Here is a 23,150-nt window from a genome sequence, read left to right as displayed (position 1 = left end):
TAAAATTGTTAATAAATAGATATAACATTGCTAGTCAAGGTCAAAAGGTAGACAAACACCGAGTTGGGCTGAGTTTGGACTAAGTTTGTACTATATGGTAAGAGAACATATGTCGGTCTGATTTGATATCAGACCTAATCTAATCATTCCAAGTCAAGCTTGGACCTAAAAGAACTTCTATATTCTCAAGTCCATCCACTTAACTCAACAAATATGAAATATTTTTATTTTCTTCTGGGTCTTGAAATGCTATTAAATTATTTAGATCATTTTAATAATTATTGAAACTAGAAACATTAATAAAATTTAATTATAAAATAAATATGATCAATTAAAAAATATTTTAATTTAAATCTTATAAAGAAATATATATACTTTTATTTTATTATTTTTAAATTTATTTTGTAACTAAATAATATAAAATTTAAAATTAATAGTTTAGGGACAATTACAAAAAAAATAAATAAATAAATAAAAAATACCCAGGGTTTGAATCTTTTAACCAAATAAATCCCAAGGTTTTGATTTTTTGCCAATTTAAACTATAATCTTTTGATTTGTTTTTAATCTAAATCATTTGTCTATTTCTGTTAAGTAAAACTGACAGGAAAATAGTATTTTAATCATTAAACTCAATGTAGGTATATATAAAATGTCTAAAATATCTTTTTTCATTGAGTTCAATGACTAAAATATCATCTTTTTTGTTGATTTTACTTAATGAAAATAAACAAATGGTTTAAATTGAAAATTTGGGGTTTAACTTGACAAAATTAAAAACTCAAGAATTTTGTTTTGTTTTGTTTTGTTTGTTTGTTTGTTTTTTTTTTTTTTTGTGTTTTTTGTAATTTTCCGAATATTTTATAAATAATCCGGTTGGGCTAAATTTTTTTGTTTCAAATTTAACCAGACAAATTGAGTGATTCCATTTGCATCCAAATAATAACTTAGTACGCCCAACTACATTTTTGAAATTTTAATTTCTATTATATCCTAATGTAGATTTACTAATAATGACAATACACATTAAACTCTAAAATAAAAAATTATTTTTTTGCTTATGGTACACCCAAACCACTTATCTGTATTCTTCATCTTCAACTCCCTACATCTTCTTAATCAAGTTTCAATTATTTTCTAAGAAATTTTCTTTATCACTTCAAAATTCAAATCCACCCCACCAAAATTCACCATTATCATCAATATCATTGTTTCTTATTATAAGGTTATTACTTACAAATAGAAAAAAAAATTAAATAAAATCAAACAATTAATGAAAATAAAAATCAAAAATATTTTTTTGAAACAATCCATCCAATACACGTCTCTTTGGCACCCTCTTGCTCTTACGAATTGGCTCTAATTTCACCTTCGTTTCCAGATGCATTCTTGCCAGGCATCTTCCCCATCAAAGAATCCTCCTTTGCACAACTACCTGCTTATTAAGAAATCTTTTCACGGAATACCTAGCATGCCACTGTTTTTATACGGAGGAGAATTAACATCATCAGAATTGTCTTGGAATTGAGAAAAAAAAAATGTTTAAAATGTTTATTTAAGGAATTTTGAAAGGGTTTTACAAAGTAGTGTAATTTAGAATTTTTGATTTGTTTGTTATTTGGGTATATTTTGAAGGGTAATTTATAAAAAACATAGGGTGTATTGAGAGTAAATTATAACTATAAATAATTTAATAGCGTATAATAAGAAATTAGATGTATTTTTTTGGTGCAAATAGAATCCCTTAAAAAAATTAAGGGCAAATTATATTAAAATCCCTCAAACTATCAGTCATTTACATTTTACTTCCCTAATGTTTTAAACCTAACAATGATTATATTAAATTTTAATGTAACCATCATGTGCACAATACTTGACAAATTTTCATCCAAAGATGACTAACAAAAAGACTTAAATGTTCAAATTCAAATAATTTGAGGGAGATAATTGTTGGATTTTTAGGAGAATAAAATGTAAATAACCGATAATTTGAGGAGATTTATATGGGAAAATTACTCATAAATCCCATTTAAGAAAATGTTGCTCCAGTTAGTCCCGAGTGTTTTTTGTTAAACCATTTAGTCCTTTTTGTATTTTTGGTATGTTGTTTTGCTTGTATTTCTTAGACGTGGTTTACTTGTTTGCCCTTGATTTTGATTTCAAAAAGATTTTGTTGGTGTTGTGTGGATAAGGCATGTTTTTAACATTACTATTTTTCTGGGAGAGAGGATTACGGGACTCTATTTGGAATTGTTGATGTTTCCTTAAGTGATGTTTTGTGCCTAATGTGGGTTTGGTGTGTAATTTTGATTTCTAACAGTTTGTGGTGTTTATTGGTTTGAAGTGCTGTGCGGCTCTTTCAGGTTGGTGTTAGTCCATTGGTCAGTTTTTCGTTGTGATGGTTTTCCGAATTTTGATTTGGCGTGTGTTGCATAATTGGACTCGTTATTCAATTTCGTACATCAAGTAATGAAAAAAATTTTGGTATTACATTATTGTACGCATGTTTGATGACATTGATGATGTTGAAGATGTAGTTGATGTTGATAATATTTGATGATATTTAATGATGTTGTTGATGTTGTGATGTTTGATGATGTTGTTGATGTTTGATGATGTTGAAAATGTAGTTGATGTTGATGATGTTCACAATGTTGATGATGTTTGTTGATGTTTGATGATGTTACTAATGTTCGGAAATGAGGGAAATCTAAAAAAGACATATAGTAAGCTTTTTGGGTATTTTTGTCATTACAACATCAGTAAAAACTTACATTTGCCCTCCATAAAAAAAAATTACGTGTTAAATAAAGGGGTATATACGTAATTCATATTTAAATAGGACTTATTAGTCTACAAAATAAAAGACAGGACCAAATGATTTAACAATTAAAATTTGAGATTTATCGGTGTTTTGCCCATTTAATATAGCCTGCCCAAAAATTAAATAAGTTCGAAATTTCAACCCAACTCAATTTTATGGGCTAATTATATTTTTTGAAATCCTAAAATTACCAAGTTTAATTGGGCAGGCAGAGTGGGCCATAACCACCACTAGTTAGAAGACAAATCACAAACATAATGGCCATGTTTGTTTACCAGTGTGGGAGGGAGGATTAGAGTGTTATGGCTGTAGGTCCCGTTCACAATTTTTTTTTTTTTTTTTTTTTTTGGGGAGGGGGAGTAATAGTTCGACGGGTTTAGTAATCCTTCTCAGTCGGGGGGATTAATTTGGCTAGATTTTGGTTGGGATTAGAAAAATAGTAAGTGGATTGAGTCTATTTTATTTTTTTTACCAAGTGCACCTGTTTGTTTTAATATTTGTTTTATCTTTTTTTTAATATAGAAGTAATTTCTTTTATTTATTTTATATAAAAATAATTTAATAATCTCATCACTATCATCCTCCACACTATTATTGTAAAAACACACTTTTATTTATTCTCCTCACTAACAATCTCTACATTAACAATCTCTTCATTAATTATCTTTTCACTAATAATTCCATCTAATCTAATCTGCTAAACAAACGTAGACAATAAATCTAAGGCTTTTGTGGTTAAAATTTTTGTTTTGCATCCATTTGTTGATGTCAATGATAGCTTCTAGATAAAATTAGGAAATTTGAAGGAATTGATGCTGTTTTGTGATGTATGATATGGTTTTTCTTTATAGATTATAGTGTCCTTCATAATCTATTTTTTTCCCCTAATAATATGATTATTTGGTATATTATTTTTTATTTTTATTTTTTGTCTTATTGAAAAATAAAAACAAATCATAAAGTTTTTAAAAATTTAAAAAGGTTTTTAACTAGACAGTGCACAACCATGGTTCCTCGGACATACTTTGAACTGGACTCTTTAGTCAACCACAAGAAAGCCAAACAATTTAGTAGGAATATTAGGTTTTTATTCTCGACAATTTTGTTTGACAAAATTCTTTTCAGTTATAATTTTATTTATTCTTTTATTTCAGTGAGGTTATGAGTTTTTAAATGCGAATCTAATCCTAATTGTGTCGTGCAGAGAAGTTTGTGATGTTAATTCTTTCATGTTTGTCACTTCGCTGACTATGTCGAGAATCGAGCTGCTTGGTCAGCTAGTGGGGGTCTGGGGGGCAACACTCGAGCGTAAACCCTTGTTCTGAAACATGCGTTTTAGTCAGTCTGCTTGAGCGGCCATTCCTGCGCTCGAGCGGAGATCGCGGATCTGTTTGCTAGAAAAGCTGCAGTTCAGTCAGGTTTTAGGATATGGTTTCCAGATCTTCTTCTTGGGTATTAGGGTTTTCATCTGGAGCTTCTTTGCTTGTTTCCTTTGATATCTGTGAGAGTTTATATCATGAATTGAGTGGATTGTATCAAAGGGTTTGTTTATTTTGTTTTATTCAAAAAGAGAGAGTTGTTCTTTAGTAGATTCCAAGGAATTTGGGCCTGAAGCTATGGTGGATTCCTGAGTGGTTCATCATCGTGGATTCAACATCGGTGTTGTGGATTCAACATTGGGCAAAACAATTTCGAGGTGAAGATGGGGCTGGAAGAGGCACATAGGGGTCGGTTCGATTTGGGCGTGGATTCGCTAGGTAATTGAAAGTACACTTGTGTAATTCCTTGATGTCTTCTTAGTGGATTGTTTTGTGGCTTTTGCCCATGGTTTTTTTATCACAATTGGAGGCACTCCAATTGTGATTTTTTTCACGTAAAATCGTTATGTCAATTTATCTTTGATTGTTTGATTGGGATTGCTACTTACTGGTTAAAATTGATACATAATTACAAATCAATATCTAAGAAATTTTTAAAATTTACAGTTGGTATAAAAGCAGGTCGCTCTATTTAAAAAAAAAAAAAACTATTAGAGCGAGATCTTGTTTGACTTGTGATAATAGATTCAATTCATAAACTATATGGTTCGACCACTCCTTCTTGACAGATCTAATTATTCTTTTTTGAAAGTTTGGATAAGATCGTTTTTAAAATCTATTGATGAAAAAGTTTGGCAATCTGTCATGTATAGGTAGATTGAACCAACGATTATTGTTGATGGAGTAATCTTTCCTAAACCAATTGATAAGTGGGACAGAATTGATTATCAAAATTGTAGTTGGAATAGTAAAACTATCAATTCTCTCTTTTACGCTATCATACCAGAAGAGTTTAGTCGTATTTGCAATTGTAAAGTCACAAAAGAGGCTTGGGATATCTTACAAACTATTTATGAGAGCACTCCTTCTGTTAAATGCTCAAAACTTCAAAGGCTCACGTCTAGTTTCAAAAATCTTTCAATGAAAAATAGTGAGACCTTTGATGAATTTTATGCGAAGTTGAGTGACATTGTAAATTCTAACTTCAATTGAGGAGAAAAAAATACCGGAATCCAAGATTGTAGAGAAAATTTTGAGGTCCTTGCCCGATTGGTTCCAAGCAAAAGTTACGGCTATTGAGGAGGCTCAAGATGTTGACAACCTCAAACTGGATCATTTGGTTGAAAATCTCCAAACTCATGAGGCACATATGAATTCAAAAAAGAAACAAAAAGATGTTATTGCTTTTAGTAGTACTCATAGAGTTGGAAAATATTCTAATGAGGATTGTAAGATAGATTCTAAGATTACGGATGCTTTTGTAAAACAATTTAAAAAATCTTTTCTGAAAAAGAATTCTAATCTACTGGAATCAACTCATAAATCCAAAGGTAAAGATAAACTCAAAATTAATTCTATAACCAAGAAGGAGAAAAGAAAGATACAAGGGAACTCTGAAAGAGTCCAATGCTATGAATGCCAAGGATTTGGCCACTTTGCTCAAGGATGCCCTAATCGTTTGAGGGAGAAGAAAACCTTCGCTATCACTTGGGATGATGAATCCGAGTCTGATAAAGATGAAAGTGACAACAAAGCACAAGGTGAAGAGGGGCATGAACAATTCCTTACTTTCATGGAGGCTTTCGAAACTGAAGGACAAATAGAGTATTCGAAGAGGCTAGTTAAGAATGTTACTGATGATGAATCCTCATGGAGTGATGATGAAGAGCTTCAGCAAGCTTATGAAAAGTTATATAAGGAATCTTTTAACTTATCTAAATTGAATGACAAACTCACTATCAAACTCAAAGCCTATGAAAGTGAGAATGTCAAATTAAAGAAGGAGATTTTCAAAGCTAGGAATGATGCCATTAAGATTTCTGGTGATCGACAAGTTCTTTGTACGAATCCCTTGACTTGTGAGATAGAGAGGGATGAGCTACAACAAATCTATGCAACGTATGAAGAAAAGATAGAAACTCTCGAGGTGTCTCAAGTTGCCTTGGAAGAACTAATGATCAAGAAAGAAGAGGAGCTCAAGTGTGCTATGGCTACCATTGGTCTTTGGAAAAAAGGATCAAAGACTTTGGATAATATCATTGGGTCTCAACAAATGTGTTAAGACAAGAGTGGCACTGGCTTTGGTGATAACAAAGAGCAAAAACGGAGTGCATCCATATCTCATGATACAAGAACTCAAGGGCAGGGGAAGCAAAAGATTCAACGAGAGGAAAGACTTGTCAATCTTCCTAGAGTTGGTAAAGTCAAAGAAAAGAAGGTACACCCTGTTTTTGTTTGTCATCATTGTGGTATGTATGGTCATATTCGCTCTTATTGTTATGAGTTGCATGGGAGAGTGTCTCATAGAGAAGAAAGAAATTTCAACATCTCGTGGGGTATAAGCCACTTCATTAGTGGTGATGAGGTTAAGGGTCATATTAGACCTCGTTATTTTGATTTACTTAAGACCAAATATGAATAGAGGATGTGTTTTCTTAGACCTAGAAATAGAAAGTTGGACACCAAGTCGTGACGGGTTCCCAATGAAGGAGAAGGGAACCACATTGTGAAGACACCACCCGAGAACCGTAATTCTCACAACTTTGTTCATACTAAAGCGGTTTGGGTGAGAAAACTTGACTTGTGTTAATTTGTTGATTCGTTTTAGTTTTTTTTTCTTTTTGCTATTGGGTTTTTTGTTTGTTTTTTTCTTTTTGGGTTATTTAGTGTGTGCTCATTCATTTTCTGTCTTGTTTTGTTTTAAAAAGAAAAAAAAATCTAAAAAGATTTTCTTAGTATGATTTTGCAAGCTTGTAATTTTTGAGAAGTTCTTGTTGCATATTGGAATTGATGAGAATATCCATTACATGTTAATATGTGTGTGTGCTTTCTGTGGTCATTACTCATTTCGGAGTGTATGTTCTTTAATTAGTATGTCTCATTCTTGTCATGACCCAAACCTGCCTCTATGGATTTAGCATCGTAACCGGCCAGTAATCCTTGGATTACCGAAGGCCTCTGAATTGATTAACAAAATTAAGGGGCTAGCGGAAGCAAATACATAAATATAATTGTCCAATGAGCTATGCTGACTTATATAAAACAGAATATTTAAAACTTTATATACGTATCCAAAAGTCATTCATACATTATACCCACACACATAAAAGTATCTTAAGTACATCTAACAAAACTACAAGTCATATACACAAGTAACCGAAACTCATAACAAGTGACACATCCGGAACCTCCACGTGAGGTGCAATGGTTGGTTGATAACAGAACACAGATCCAGACAAGAGTCTTCAGGACTGATCTCCAAAATGCCCACCTATACATATTTATACATACAGTGAGCTAAAGCTCAATGAATAACATTAAGATAAAGGGGTTAGTGAACGAATTCTGAACATTTCGTAATCATAAGGAAAATCATAACATAATCATTCTCATGTCTGAACATACTAATGGTACCTCCCACAGAACACATCACATATCGTCTCCGACTAGAGTAATCGGTTCCGAATACCGATTAAACACATATCACCACAGTGAAGTGGCCAACAAGATCTCGTATCACATATATGTCATGGACCTGCATTAACATGTCATCCCCCATGACTTGGGACTATCTATGGATGCCATAATAGATTTCAAACATAGGCCATTCGTTTACGTAAACAAATATCATTTCAGAAATCATAACTTATCAAATCACATTTGGAACATAATTCATATGAACATATCTTTACAATAACGTTACTCACAATGGTTCCCGTAAATGGTCAATTAGTCTTCGAGTCTTGACCTATAACCACAAAGTACATAACACAAAGATATCTATCATTACACATTCATGTGGCCATCATGGCTTAGCTTTCATTACATTGATTCTTGTTCTTTCTTAACACATTGCTTAAAACACACACTTACAACTTCTTAACTAAGTGCATTTCTTTCCTAGTGTGTTTCTACCTCATAACCTCATTACCATGGCTTAATTAAGGCTTAGGGATGCTAAAGATGCAATGGGGATGCCAAAATATGAGTTGAAACACTTGGTAAAATTTCTGAAAACAAGGTCCCCGTTCGAGCGTATCTTTCCTCGCTCGAGCGGATATGCAAACATGCGAGGGGTCGCTCGAGTCGCTCGAGTGAGACTTCCTTCGCTCGAGCGGTCTGCAAACTTGGAAAAAGTGCTAGTTGGTCTCAATCTACGCTCGAGCTACAACTTCCACACTCAAGCGGATCAACGATATGCAAAGGGTTCGCTCGAGCGTCGAGCGGAGCGCTCATGCGTGCAAAAATACTGAGGGCTCGCATTCTCCGCTCGAGCGCATGTTTCCTCGCTCGAGCGGACTGTGAAATTCTGGGTTTCCAAAAACAGAGTTTTGACCTGCAAAATGCAATTTCAATGGCTACACTCATGCGTAGCTTGACCAAAACACTTGGAAAACTTTTCTAAAACACAAATATATGATCATTTACAAACCTTTAGCTCAAGAGTCATGGATTTAGCAAATTTGAACTCAAAAGCTCCTGCACGAAAGATTTTCAAACTATTTTCTTGATTTCTTCAAAACATGCAAATGGTTGATAAGAATCCATGAATTTCCAAAACATGATGCAAGATACGAACTCACATGCTTGCAATGACTTCAAAACTCTGACTCAAAATGATGGAACCAAAGGTTAATCTCCAAGTTTGCACATGCAAGTCATCTACAAGCCCAAAGACCCACTTCTCGTGCTAATTCATGAAATTGGTTCAAAGATGTGTTGAAGTCATGATGCATGGGAGTTGGCTGCAGAAAATATGCTCAAGACTTGTACGTAGAGCTTTGACTTCAGAGATGTGAGATGAATCTCCCTAGTTTCCTTCCTTCTCATCAAACTCTCTCAACACAAGGGACCAAATGAGAAAAAATGGATGATACAACACTTCCTCACTCAGCTGAATATACACATACACACTTCTCCTCAAAATGCCCACGTGGTTATGCATGCAAGGCTCCAACACACACAAAGGTTGTGATCCCCTACACTCAACATCACCAAGGCCTTAGCACACCATACTCTTAATCACATCTTGGATCGTTAATAGGATTAGATTAGGTACCAATCATGCATCATTTAAATCAAACACAAGTAACCTTAATTTATCCAGGTTAGCTCAAAATTCAATTAATCCAAAATAGTTCCCATCAAGGCTCAATTTAATCACATGCAAATTTTACTGAACTGAATCAATATTTAATAAAAACTGCCAAATGATTCTATAAATTCCAAATGACACATCCATGTAATCAATTCAGGTTTTGGACACCGGTAAGGTTTTCTATTTTCAAATTAATACAGAATTCACAACAGATAGAAAATCAAATAGCATACAAAATTACATAATTAACATATAATTATTTAATCACTTGATTAACGTCCTTAATCACAGTTTAGTAACTAATTACGGATCGGGGTTGTCAAAATTCTATACACACTTTTGGATTAGCAAATATCGGACTCTTCCGCCTCAGTGATCATTTTTTTCTATGGACTTCTAGCATTGTGTCTTTTGTTTTTCTAGAGGAATTGACCTATACTAGCACATCATGGGTGATGTTGAGTCTCTTAACCACCTTCCATCTTTTTGCATTTCCATGGCTTTCCCTTCTGTTCTTTGTAGTCCAGCCATGAGAAAAAGGCTACCTTAGAGTCACCAACCAGGCTATCCTTATTGTATCCATGCTTCTCTGGTTCGGTTTCCATACTTTTTAGCATGAAAGCCGCTAATGAGTGTGCAAAGGAAAGAAAAAAAAAATGCGCAAAAGAAAGAAAAGAAAAAAAAATGTGCAAAAGAAAGAAAAGGAAAAAAATGTGGAGAAGAAAGAAAGAAAAAAATTCATTGATTGAGGGAATGCCTCCGTTTTTACTCAACAAATACCCTTTGATTCCTAGTGGTCTGACTTTCCTTAGTTGTGCTTAGATTCTCTTGCCTGAGGTCCAGCTTTCAGATCACTACTAGGATTTGAATCTAGTGTTTGTCGAACTCCAAGAGTCACACACACACTTTTATCATGGGATCTATGCTTTTCACATAATGCATCACTTTCTTTTATGAGGAATCTTTTAGAAGCTGTGCACATTGTGTTTTCAAGTAATTGTGTTTCTTGGATAATCTTGTGTAGTTTAAGATACAAATCTGAAATTCTTTGCTTGCTCCACCATATTTTTTTGTTGTTGTTTTTCTTCTTGTTTATTGTTTTCAATGTTTGTGGTTACTTTTAGTATAGGGGTGTTTGGTTTATCATTGCAAAGTTTTTCTTTAAGCATGAACTTATGTTGATTGGTTTGGTAAGGGAGATTGGCATTAGTTGGTTTGTATGTTGCTATCCACTGCTTGTTCATTGCTTACTTCTCATAGGTTATTAATTTTTATATCATCTTGTCCCTGCTTGTGTGGTTTATGCTCTTGCTTTTGTTGATTGAGCATCCTTTGACAATTCATGACAAAAAGGTGGAGACGTTTGAGTCAAAATCAAAAATGGTTTTTGAGCGTGTTTGCATGTTTCTAAGGATTGTCATCTATTCTTGCTACATGTTCTTAAAATCTCCAATTTACATCTATTCATATTTCCATCTCATGCTTTAAGATAATCTTGTTATATACTTATTTTTTTTCATATACTCTTGTAGCACTAATAGTTGTTTTGGAGATTGTGGCACTAATAGCTATTTTGCATATCATAACCTTGAGAATGAAGTTTGTTTTTGTTGGCTATAATGGGTTGTAATGGGTTGGGGTGATTAGGATTTTATTTGTTAGGTGTGGTTTTGTCACGACATTGCCAAATGGGAAGATTGTTAGGTTTTTGTTCTTGGCAATCCCGTTTGACAAAATTCCTTTCAGTTGTAATTTTATTCATTCTTTTATTTCAGTGAAGCTATGAATTGTTAGATGCGAATCCAACCCGAATTGTGCCGTGCAAAGAAGTTTGTGATGTTAATTCTTTTATGTTTGCCACTTCGCTGACTACGTCGGGGATCGAGCTGCCTGGTCAGCTCACGGGGGTCTAGAGGGTAGTGCTCCAGTGTAGACCCTTGCTCTAAAACACACATTTTAGTCAATCCGCTCGAGCGACCATTCCTGCGCTCGAGCAGAGATCGCGGATCTGTTTGCTATAAAAGCTAAGGTTCAGTCAGGTTTTAGGGTATGGCTTCTAGATCTTCTTCTTGGGTATTAGGGTTTTCATCTGGAGTTTCTTTTTTTGTTTCCTTTGATATCTATGAGAGTTTATATTATGAATTGAGTGGATTATATCAAAGGGTTTGTTTATTTTGTTTTATTCAAAAAGAGAGAGTTGTTTTTCGATAGATTTTGGGGAATTTGGACCTGAAACTTTGGTGGATTCCTGAGTGGTTCATCGCCGTGGATTTGACATCGGCATTGTGGATTCAACGTTGGGCAAGACAATTCTGAGGTGAAGACGGGGCTGGAAGAGGCACATAGGGATTTGTTCGATTTGGGCGTGGATTCGCTAGGTAATTGAGAGTACACTTGTGTAATTTCTTTATGTCTTCTTAGTGGATTGTTTTGTGGCTTTTGCCCGTAGTTTTTTTTATCACAATTGGAGGCACTCCAATTGCGGGTTTTCCACGTAAAATCGTTGTATCGATTTGTCTTTAATTGTTTGATTGGAATTGCTATTTACTGGTTGAAATTGATGCATAATCACAAATCATTATCTAGAGAATTTTAAAATTTTTCAAGGAATATAACTTGATTTAAATTTATTCATTGGAAATTTTCATATATTCAAAAAAACTCTTTGATATCTAGTATCCAGTCTAGAATACTTTCAAAATATACAAAAACCATTAAATTTAGGTAATTTTCATATACATAAAATCCCGATGAGTATGAACATGTAAACAAACAAGTTGATCATGAGTGAATATTCAATGCTACACTCATTAAATAACACTTGAAAATTGAAACTTCTTATAAGTAACATTTCCCTTCGCATGATCATCATTGACGAGTTTTCTATCTCTTTGCTCATTAGTCCCCAAGTCAGGCGAATCCTTACACTGATACCAACTAATGCAATATATAATTTGGTAATTGGTCACCGCCCTTCAATAATCGATACAAGCTCACTATCCTCAGAATATATATTGTTGTATTGTGATTGAAGATCAGAGTCCAACAAACTTTGCATAGTAAATGCAGGTTGTTTTGGTTGTGGAACTTCTAATTCACTGCTCAGCATGAGAACTACAGCTGACATGGTTGGCCTATTCCCAGCGTGGTCTTGAACACAAAGAAGGCCGATATGTATGCATCTTGTTACTTCTAACCGGGAACATGACTCCACCAATGTTTCATCCACAAAGTCTAGTCCCCTTCTTTCGTTCCACATTTGCCATGCCTAGAATAGTTCCACATATGTCAAAATATGAAATTGAAAGAAGCAAATATAAGGATGGTGACTAAAGTGTTTGAAAGCAAGTTACGGTGAAAGTAGTTTACTCACATAACCAAGGAGGTTCAGATGTTGTTCTTGATAATGATACAAACTAGTATTCCTCATGCCACTAACAATCTCTAGTAGCAAAACACCAAAGGCAAAGACATCTGACTTCTCTGAAAACAGCCCTCCCATCGCATACTCAGGAGACATGTAACCACTGCATTTAATTGCAAAATGTTATGTTCATGCTTACCTAATGAGATTGCAACAGGTGGGAAGGAAACAAAATATTCACTAAATCACTTATACAACTTCAAAACTGTTCTGTTTGCATGTGTGCTCATGGAGGTGCAATAGAAAATAAGGGCAGTTTTAGTGTGTTAGATCCCATGTGTTCTGTTAGTACTGAGCAATCTATAAATAGTACTACATAGGAGACATGTTTTTTGTTTCTAGGAAAGAAAGGATCCTTACAATGTTCCCATCACCCTGCGAGTATTTACCAGCTCTTGTGTCACTTGAAAAGTTCGTGCCAACCCAAAGTCTGAAATTTTCGGATTCATATCATCATCCAAGAGAATATTGCTGGCCTTCAAATCTCTATGAATAACCCTTAAACAAGAATCACGATGGAGATAAAGCAGTCCTCTAGCAATTCCCTGAATAATGTTGAAGCGTTTAGCCCAATCAAGCCACTCTTTTTTCTTTGCATCTAATCAGCAGGATGACAGTCAAAAAGATAAATTCATTATGGTCAGTCCTCTCTGTACTTTTATAATCAATGAGAATAAGAAAACAAGAATGAAAACTAATTTTGATATTACTTTCCTCACCGATACAGTAATAGCAGTAGATGTGCTATGAACAATATGCAGGACGAAAGAAGAATCCATAAATTTTGATATTTGTTTGTTTTTGTTTTGTTTTGTTTTTTTAATGAAAAATCATTAATTTTATTTGGCTGAGTCCAATTAAGATAGTTAATTGGGAATATATCAAGTTTGGTTCACTCCTACTTGAAATTAGAGGGGGATTTGTTCGGATCCATGATTATGACTTTTGGGGTGCCAAAGTACATTTAACCTCTAACCAATAAAATTTGAAGTTAACACCAATTTCTACTAACATGAAAAAAATCAATAATGTTACGATAAAATATTGAACTATATATTCCTTATCTAGATAGTTGAGTACAAAAAGCTAATCATACAATTGAGAATTTTTTTTTTTTTGCCCATATTCACTTACAAAAAGTAGTAACTATTTCTACATGCATTTATTTACAAAAATTAGGCATCTTATAGTTTATATATTTGTAAAAGTAATTTCATATTTTACACTTTGACCCACTAAAGTTTCTAAATTTTTTCTTTCATCTTGACCTAATTTAAAAAATACATATACATGAAATTTAATATAGATTATTATATATGTTAACTAATTCAAAAAAAAAAAAAAAATTCCAAATAGTTTAAAAAATTGGGGGCTACTTTATATAATTTTGAAATTATCTAAAAAATATTTGGGGAACTCCTATAATTTTAAATTATTTTAAATTTTTTAGTATAATATATAATATATTTTCAAATTTCTGGGGTGCGGCCGCCCTCCTAGCCCCCCTAGATCCATCCTTGCAAGTAGGATAACTTGGCATAACAATTGGTTTTCATGGAAAAAAAAATAACACAGATTTTAGTCAATAAAATATAAAATATTCCTAATGAAACTTCCAATCTACAAAATAAACAAGATACGCAACTTTCATTATTGTTTATATTCATTAATTCAATAAGAAAAATTGCCAAGTCAAAACTTACCGAAGAGAATCGTGTCCAGGCTTCTGTTTGTCAGGTACTCATAAACCAATATCTTCTCTTCTCCTTCAATGCAGCAACCCAAAAGCCTAACAAGATTCCTGTGCCGCAGTTTGGAGATCAATATGATCTCATTCTTGAACTCTTCATTGCCTTGTCCTGAATGACTAGAAAGTCTTTTCACTGCTATTTGTTGCCCGTCTTCTAGCTTTCCCTGTGGTCAACAAACTTTGTTAATTACTACATAGATATACATCACAGGTGCATGTATAAGCTTAGCATCACATACTTAAAAAGAAGAAAAAAAATTGATTACCTTATAAACAGGGCCAAATCCTCCTTCCCCAAGTTTATTTGGTTGGCTGAAGTTATTGGTAGCGACTAGTATTTTATTTAAGTCTAACATTGGTAGCTCTGATGACTCCGGATGTGTCACATGACCTGCCCAGACAATCTCTTGTGGGGTGTCTCTTGGATTGACCATTCTCTCAGCCGATTCGAAGCTTTTTATCCTGTGTATTGTCTTTACTGATGTTCAAGGGGAAACAACAGAACAGAAAATTAATTACCCATCTCATATTTGAACAAAAACTGACTACCAAAAATTAAAATTATCATGCTGCTTTCTGAACCAATGGGAAAATATTGAGCATTGTAATTCAAAGGGGAAAAAAAAAATGATTTGTGAGGTTGTTTGGAATACGAACTTTTAATCACAAAATCTTGTCTTTCACAAATGAAATAAGTAGTAAACACGGAATTCAAAGAAATCATAGATAATGAATTGGCAATGGTCTATGACTACTAAAGATTTACAGCCTTGCATTATTATAATCTCTTTATTAAATAGCAATCATTAACTTAAGCGACAAAACTACCAATTTTATGAATTAGCATTAATAACAGATAAGAGAATTGTATGTAGTTATTCCATGTTTGGAAGCCAAAAATATTTTTAAAATCTTGTTGTTTCTCGAAGAATACTGGCTTTAGAAGTATAAAATTTGTGGTTTATATGACAACAGTTCTGTAGATCTAAGCAATAGTACATGGAAAACTAAAGAATTTTCATAGCATCTGCAGAACCCAAAAAACATAAAAGAAATGAAAAAAGTTATTGACTTCATTTGGGTAAGATGAGGGAGTAGTTAGGGGTCCTTGCCTTTCTACTTTTGATGGAATAGCAATCTTCATTAATTTCCATATGAAAGAGAAAATTGATGGCCACATATTTAGCATAACTTTCAAGAAGAAATGAATATTTCACAGTTGTTTCACTAAAACAGGAAGTGATGATTGGTTGTTCAATGTCACAAATGTAAACATGCAGCAGCCAAATAGAAGCCTTCTTACCTCTTTGTTTGGCTCTCCACCAGCGCAAACCAAACAAGAAAGCAGCCAAGAGGATAACCCCAGAAATTATGGTAACGCTAATGATGATCCTGTTTCTTTTCTTGTTATCATTATTATTACCTGGAATAGGAAAAGAAAAAACAAATGAAGAATAAACATATATAAGAACTGTCAATTACTCAGAACACAAACACAATATAAATTATGGTATAATTAAATTTACCTAGCTCTGAATCTGCAAGGCGGAGGAAAAGGTCGTTCACTTCAATTGAGTATTGCTGAATATCCACGAGGCCTCCAGTCCAAACCAGACACCCAATTCCAGCTGGAAATGCATATGCCACACACGAACAGTTATTTAAGCACCATTGTTGGCAACCGGAGTTATCATTGACCACGGTCAACAAAGATTGATAATTATCAGGCAGCTTCACTTGACTTATCTGCCAAAAGCCGTCATTTTTAGCTGTCGCATTTGCTAGGGTGCTAATGTTCTTTTGGCATGGCAGTTCAGTTCGCCTCACACACCCACCTGTCCAATTTCCTTTGCTCCATTCCTCAGCTGAATTTGGTACAAACCCTTTCAAGCATTGACAAATTGGATTATTATTGTTGTTGCAAACCCCGAAAGTTCCACAAAATCCATAGACATCACATGGATTTCCCGGTGCTGGTGCTATCCAAGTAGTATACCAGTCTTTTCCTTCCTCCCAATTTATCGATGTCATAGATCCTTCTGGTGTAAGGACTATAATCGTGACAAAAGAGGCATTAACCGAGTTGAAAGCGAGAAACACGGTTCCCTGCTGATTATCTTGTAAGATGCTGAGTCCAACCATATAGCCATTTGCAACGGATGGTATACCAATGAACTTCGATCCATCCCATGGACCGGATCTCCAGTGAGGCTTCAAACCATTCCAAACAATAGCTTGTGGCGGTGTATCTAGTGTAATTTCTTCCACAAAATTCCCAGGTGATGGATCGTTGTTTGTCTGCCACGAAGTCAGGGAGCGTTTCTCGCCTGTTTTGTAGTTCATCCCTATCATCATACCAGACAAGAAAGTGTTACCAGGGTAGTTAAAGCTTTCCCACAAGATCGATCCTGAGGCATTGTCTTTAAGAACAAATTCTCCCTTATCAGAAAGCACTGCAATTGTGTTATTTGACTGGACAGAGACATTTGTAGACCAGAGATTGTTCATCTTCCCATCTAATAATCTCAGATTTCCATTGCTGCCAATTGTGAGACTCGAGGCATTGTCTGTGGCTGAAAGAGGATTCTCTCTGTTTAATACCCACAAAACTTTCTGGCCAGGTGCAGTCTTGTACCAGACTCCTATGTATTGTTTGCTAGAATTGGTAGGAATGAAGAAGCCTAGCTCAAAGATTTGGCCTTGAGAAATAAGAGTTTGTCCTACAGATATTGGTTGGGACTGAGTTAAAGTATCAGTTGTTGCACATTGTGATGGAATAATCAAGAAACACAAGAGCAATGGGAATGAAAGAAAAACATAAGCAGGACTATTTCTGGTACCCATTTGGCTTTCTCACCTACAATGTTGAGTGCTAAGGCTTTTATCATTCCCTAGCTGCCATGATTGATGTATTGAGATGCCCATGTCAATAGTAAACTACAAAAATTGGACCTGATTGAATAGTTTTGAGAGTTGAATACAAATCAAAGGGCAGTGACTTTTACAATAACATGAATGAAATAACGTGTTTGTAAAAATCCCAAGTCAAAGAAAATGAAATCAAGGCGGCTGAGGCATTCTTCTGATCCAAATGAAAGACCAAATAAACAAAAATAAAGTGCTCTTCATGACACTGAAAGGCTAACCAATGAAATTTTATAAATAATATTATTTCAATCTCAATTAGTGCAATACACAACACAATCTAAGGGGGTTGAATTGTTACAGCCTTAATGAAGTGAACTGTCTAGAACCTCTAGTTGAGGAGATTTCTACAACTTGTGGTCAAATAATGGAAATTGATGATTAAACAAAAATGGAATTGAAAAGCTGGAATTCAATAGTTATATATAAATTATATTAGATTGCCGTCAACTGAATCTGATGTGGCCGGAGGTTAGGTATCCGTTTCAACATCTATAAAAGTCAATTTTGGTGTGCTGACAATAATATTCCCATTCTTCCTTCCAAGGCCGACAAAGTCATCTATCAAGAGAGAGGGTCAACCCGCCGGCACTTGAGACATTTGTGCTCTGTTTGGTTCAGTTTTAAGAATTTATTTTCTGAAAAAATTTCAAAAACTTGGTAAGAAAAAAAAATTTGGAGAACACTCATTTTGTTTTGTATTTGTTTGGTTTGAGTTATTTGAAGAGAAAAGAAATAAAATGGATAGAAATGAATTTCAATCACTTGTTTAGATTACCAAATAAGACAGAAATCGAAAGAAATGGAAAGAAACACATTTATGTCATTACTCCCATTTTCAATCTCCAAAAGTGGAGAGACTGGGAGTGAAATGCCACCAAACATTGTTATAATACCAAAACTATCCTTTTAGACATCAAACAAATAAAGCCTCCGTTTGGGAAGTGGGTTGGTTTTTTAGCTTTTTAATTTTTTTGGCTATTTTACCTTGGGCTAAAAAACTTGGTTTGGGAAGGGCTTTTTGGTTTTTTGGCTTTTTTGAATTTTTTTTGTGAGAGAAGAGTGTAATGATTATGGGTTGGATGTGATGTTTTGTTTTTTGTGGCTAAAATAGCCTATTTTGTCTTTTGTGGCTAAAATAGCTAAAAAAGCCTGGAAAAGCCCTTCCCAAACGGACCCAAAAAGACTAATACCTATAAGAGGTTGATTTAATAATATAATATTATATCATTTTGTTTCTTTTTATTTTATATAACTTAACCAAACAAGATTGGAGAAAAATTAAGGGAGACTTCCGTGTAGGTTGTTGGTTCTATTAAGTGGACTCATTGTCTAATAAGTCCTATGATAATTAATGACATTTTTCATCATGTACTATTAAAAGACGTCACAAAAAGTTAATTTTTAGCAACAGTTTAAAAATTTTGTCACAAAAAATGTCATTAATTAAAAAATTTAGTGTCAGTTTAAAAAAAATCGTTACAAAAACAGGGTCACTAATTTTTAACTTTCAACGACAATTTGAAAATCTCGTCACAGAAAAATGTCACTAATTGTAAATTTTAACGACAATTTATAAAAACCGTGACAAAAACAAAGTGCCTAATTGTCAATTTTTAATGATGTATAAAAAATCGTCAAAAAAAATATTTTTAGCGATGATTGTATTAGGACTTATTTTCAATAAGACTTGATGACAATTAAGTCCAACTATTAGGATCTATTGGTAGTTTACCTAAAAATTAAATATCATTTCATTTCTTTTTTCTTTTATCTATCCAAGCAAAAGAGGAAAAAAATTACAATCATTTCATTTCATTTCTTTTCTCTTATAACTTATCTAATCATTTCTTTTCTTATTTATACTAAGTTACCAAACATACTATTCTCTTTATTGGGACAGAAATAAGTTTTTAAAATTTAAAATATATTTTTTCAGGTTTATTTTTGTCAAAATAATTTCTACTTTTTTCAAACCAAAAAAAAAAAAAAAAACAGGAAACAGTCGTAATTTTTTCAAATTTTGACTCAAAAATAATGTCCCATCTAAGTTCAATCCTTATACTGGTAAGCATAAACAAAACAGCATTATTTTTATTAAGCCTTGATCAAGACCCTTACGTATATGTTTGGTAAAAAGAGGAGAAAGATTGAATAAAGTTTAAAGTCTAACATTGAAGCTAAATTATATTTGAAAAAGATATACTTAGGCGGTGTTTGGTTTTCATGTTAGGCTAAATAATCACAAAATGATAAAAAAAAGTCAAAAAATCACAAAAAGTCAAAAATCACAAAAAGACAAAAAAAAATCCACTATTCTAAAGCTAAAAAGCCAATCAAGAATACCAAACGTACAAAAAAATCTCAGGCTAAAAAAGTCAAAAAAGTTAAAAAGCCAACTAAAAAAGTCATTGCCAAACGAAGGCTTAATTAGATAAGTTTAATTATATGAGCTTAATTGATAATTTTACAAGAAAAATGTAAGAACAATAATGTTTAAGAGTTATTTTCTTGTAATTGGTTCAAATTTTATTTTATTTTTGTTGATATTATAACTTTAGATTTTGTTTTGGTATTTTTTTCTTGTTGTAAATTGAAATTTGCTAAACTATGAAGCAAGACCAAATTTTAATTTTTTGAGTTATTGGAATGATTTTTTAGATCTTAATCTATGTAAGTAAATTTTAGTATATATCTTGGTAATTATATGCAAGCAAACTGTAAGTGAATATCATCAATTTTTATTTTATTTTATTTTTTTCTTTGAAATTGTATAAAAGTCCCATCTTAAAAATTCATAAAACCATCAAAGTGTTTAAGAGAATTACACCAATCTTTTTTGAAATTTCAGACAATTCCAGAGACATTCCCAGTAATTTCTATATTAGCAATATAAAAGACAACGGGCAGTCAAAAAATTATAAAAAAAACTCATGTCGGCATTTTATCTTGGCAAAATGTCAATTTTACTGTTAAAAAGAATTTTTAATCAATTAATTTTCTTTTCATGCAAACCAAACACAGCATATCCCATTAATTATTCTCCCTACACCAAATACACCTAACCCCCCATTAATTTATTATCCATAAAATCAAATCAAGCACATCATTATATACACATATAGGTGTGGGAAGAGAGGGGTAAGATCCATTGAAGCAGAACAAGCAAAGCTCAGAACCGGGCTTCAGTTCGGTTTGGGGTTTTTCTATAGAGAGAGAAAGACTTGTTATTTATTTATTTTTTAAAAGAGAGAGAGAGAGAGAGAGAGAGAGAGAGAGAGAGAGAGAGCATACAATTCAATTTTAATTTTTTTCAGTGACAAGTTATGTTTAAAACTGAAAATTAAATTTTGAATTTTTTTAGTTTGAAAAGTTATTTCTTAAAAAAATAATTATAAATTAATAATAAATCCCTTTTAGGAAAAATTATTCAAAAATTTCATTTGAGAAACTGTTGCTACATTTAGTCCTGGAAGTTTTCTTCTAAACCAATTAGTCCTTTTATTTATGGTATGCTGTTTTCGTTTAATTTAGGGGTTGTGGAGTTTACTTGTTTACCCTTTATTGTAATTTTGGTTTTGGTTTTTTTCTATGGTATTGTGTTATTTTTCAAATTTTTTGTGGGGATTGTGTAGAGTGATTTGGGGGTTAGTGATGTTATCTATTTGATGTGGGCTTCTGATGTGGAATCTTGGGCTTCTGATGTTATTTTTCATCTTTTTATTGATGTTGGGTGGGTTTATTAAGGTATGATGATATGTTCTTAATGTTTTTTTTGGGAATTGTGTGGAGTGATTTGTGGGATTAATGTTATTGCCCATTTAATGTGTTTTTTTGATGTGGAAGCGTGGATTTGTTGGTGTAGGGGTAGGGGTGCAATTCGGGCGGGTTCGGGCGGGTTGGGAGATTGTCCAAGCCCAGTCTAAGTTGTACTGAGACCTGCCTAGGCCCGAATTGTAACCCGAAGTTGCTTGTCCAAGCCCAACCTGAGTTAAACCCGAATTGCTTGATTACCCAAATTGCTCGAATTGTAAATGATTTTTTTTGTTTTGTTTGTGCAGCTGCTTTATTAAATTATTAAAATTTGACTCTATTTACAGATTTTTATTATATAGAAAATCATTAATACCATCAAAACAAATAATTTATGCCTCCGTTTGGGAAGTGGGTTAGCTTTTTGGCTTTTTGGCTATTTTAGCCCGGGCTATTTTAGCCTGGTTTGGGAAGGGCTTTTTGACTTTTTGGCTTTTTTGACTTTTTTTGTGAGAGAGGATTGTAATGATTATGGGTTGGATTTGATGTTTTGTTTTTTGTGGCTAAAATAGCCTATTTTGTTTTTTGTGGCTATTTTAGCCAAAAAAGCCTGGGCTTTTTCTTGCCAAACGGAGGCTATATAATGTAAGAGAGATGCCGTTATAATAGTTCTTACAATTTATGAGTAAAAAAAAAGAAAAAAAAAAAGAGAGTATGATTTAATGTTATTTGTATATATAATATATATTCAATATGATTTAATAATTTAAATTACTTTAATATCATGTAATGACTAATAATTTATATGTATATTTAATATTTTTATATATCTATATATGTATAATTCGGGTTGCTCGGGGTTGTTCGACATTTTTGCCCAAGCCCACCCAAATTTAATTTGGATTTCTGAATTTTTGTCCAAATCCGTACTGAATTTAAAAATATCTTGCTCAAGTCCTAAAAAAATTCAGGCTGAGTTCGAGTTGTTCGAGTTGAGCCCACCCAAGTTGCACCCCTATGTAGGGGGTGTTCATTTTTTTGTTCAATTTCTGCTTCGGGTGCTATGTTGTTGACGTTGCTGCGTGGGAATTTGCAAGTCTGTTTCATTGCTGTGTTGTTGATGTTGCTGCGCGGGGACAAATCCATGTACCACCAATACAACAAAACCTACTCAAAACGGACACAATTCCATGGCCTTCCATTGAACATCATAAACATATACATCATTATAAAATTTTCCTTCCTCTAACATTGACATACACACCACTCCACGTCACTACTAACATCAATCCAACTGGGAAAAACGGGACAAAGAAAAACAAGAACATGTACGTGTGTTTGATGAGGAAACAAAGACAAACCCATGAAAGATTGACCAAACAAAAAAAGAAAAAAAAATGGACTGATCGAAATGTAATGAACATGAACAAAAGAAACCTCTAATTCATGAATGTAAACAGAAAAAGCTGTAAGAATCAAAGCTTGAAAACCCCAAATTAGTCACAAAACCCAACAATTCCACAAAAATTAGAGCTAGAAGATGTGTATCTTTTCTGGGAAATAATGTTGATGTTCTGGGGACATTGTAACTGGGATAAGGGGTCCCTCCTCAGCAGGGTGTGCAAGACGACACAGTTTCTTCTTCTTCTTTTTTTTTTTTTTCATCTTTGGTTTGAAACAAAACAAATAAAACCAAATCTTCATAGGCATTTATTGTAGTGAGGAGAAATATATACTAGCATATTTTTTATTTTATTTTTGAAAATTCACATGAGTTGAAATTTATTATTTATTCAGTATTATATTTTTAATGTTTTTAAAAATCAAATGAGACTAAT

The 23,150-nt window shown here is 33.2% G+C and overlaps 1 protein-coding gene across 2 annotated transcripts; it reads right to left on the bottom strand.

Moving 5' to 3' along the window:
• Positions 1–12,153: 12,153 nt before the first annotated feature.
• LOC114270001 (G-type lectin S-receptor-like serine/threonine-protein kinase SD1-29) lies at positions 12,154–17,766 on the bottom strand. 2 transcript variants are annotated; one of them, XM_082887961.1, is made up of 8 exons: positions 17,492–17,766; positions 16,161–17,354; positions 15,938–16,057; positions 14,901–15,112; positions 14,588–14,798; positions 13,245–13,482; positions 12,834–12,987; positions 12,154–12,728 (listed from the first exon to the last, which is right to left on the bottom strand). In XM_082887961.1, exons 1-8 carry the CDS (start codon positions 17,520–17,522, stop codon positions 12,426–12,428), a joined length of 2,463 nt encoding a protein of 820 aa, XP_082744087.1. In that variant the 5' UTR covers positions 17,523–17,766; the 3' UTR covers positions 12,154–12,425. The 2 variants fall into 2 exon arrangements, with proteins under 2 accessions (XP_082744087.1, XP_028067190.2); XM_028211389.2 differs by having other exon boundaries at positions 16,161–17,613.
• Positions 17,767–23,150: the final 5,384 nt, after the last annotated feature.

The sequence above is a fragment of the Camellia sinensis genome, chromosome 9 (genome assembly GCF_055761805.1).
Source record: "Camellia sinensis isolate YWXY chromosome 9, ASM5576180v1, whole genome shotgun sequence".
NCBI classification, from domain to species: Eukaryota; Viridiplantae; Streptophyta; class Magnoliopsida; order Ericales; family Theaceae; genus Camellia; species Camellia sinensis.
This window is presented reverse-complemented; position numbering and strand designations above follow the sequence as displayed.

Excerpts from the sequence above, each read along its gene's own strand:
- LOC114270001 (XM_028211389.2), bottom strand. The coding sequence starts at position 17,478 with ATGGGTACCAGAAATAGTCCTGCTTATGTTTTTCTTTCATTCCCATTG. Across the intron at positions 15,113-15,937 it reads GTGGAGAGCCAAACAAAGAG|TAAAGACAATACACAGGATA; the intron begins GTAAGAAGGCTT and ends CTTGAACATCAG. Across the intron at positions 13,483-14,587 it reads CCTGGACACGATTCTCTTCG|ATGCAAAGAAAAAAGAGTGG; the intron begins GTAAGTTTTGAC and ends CCTGCTGATTAG.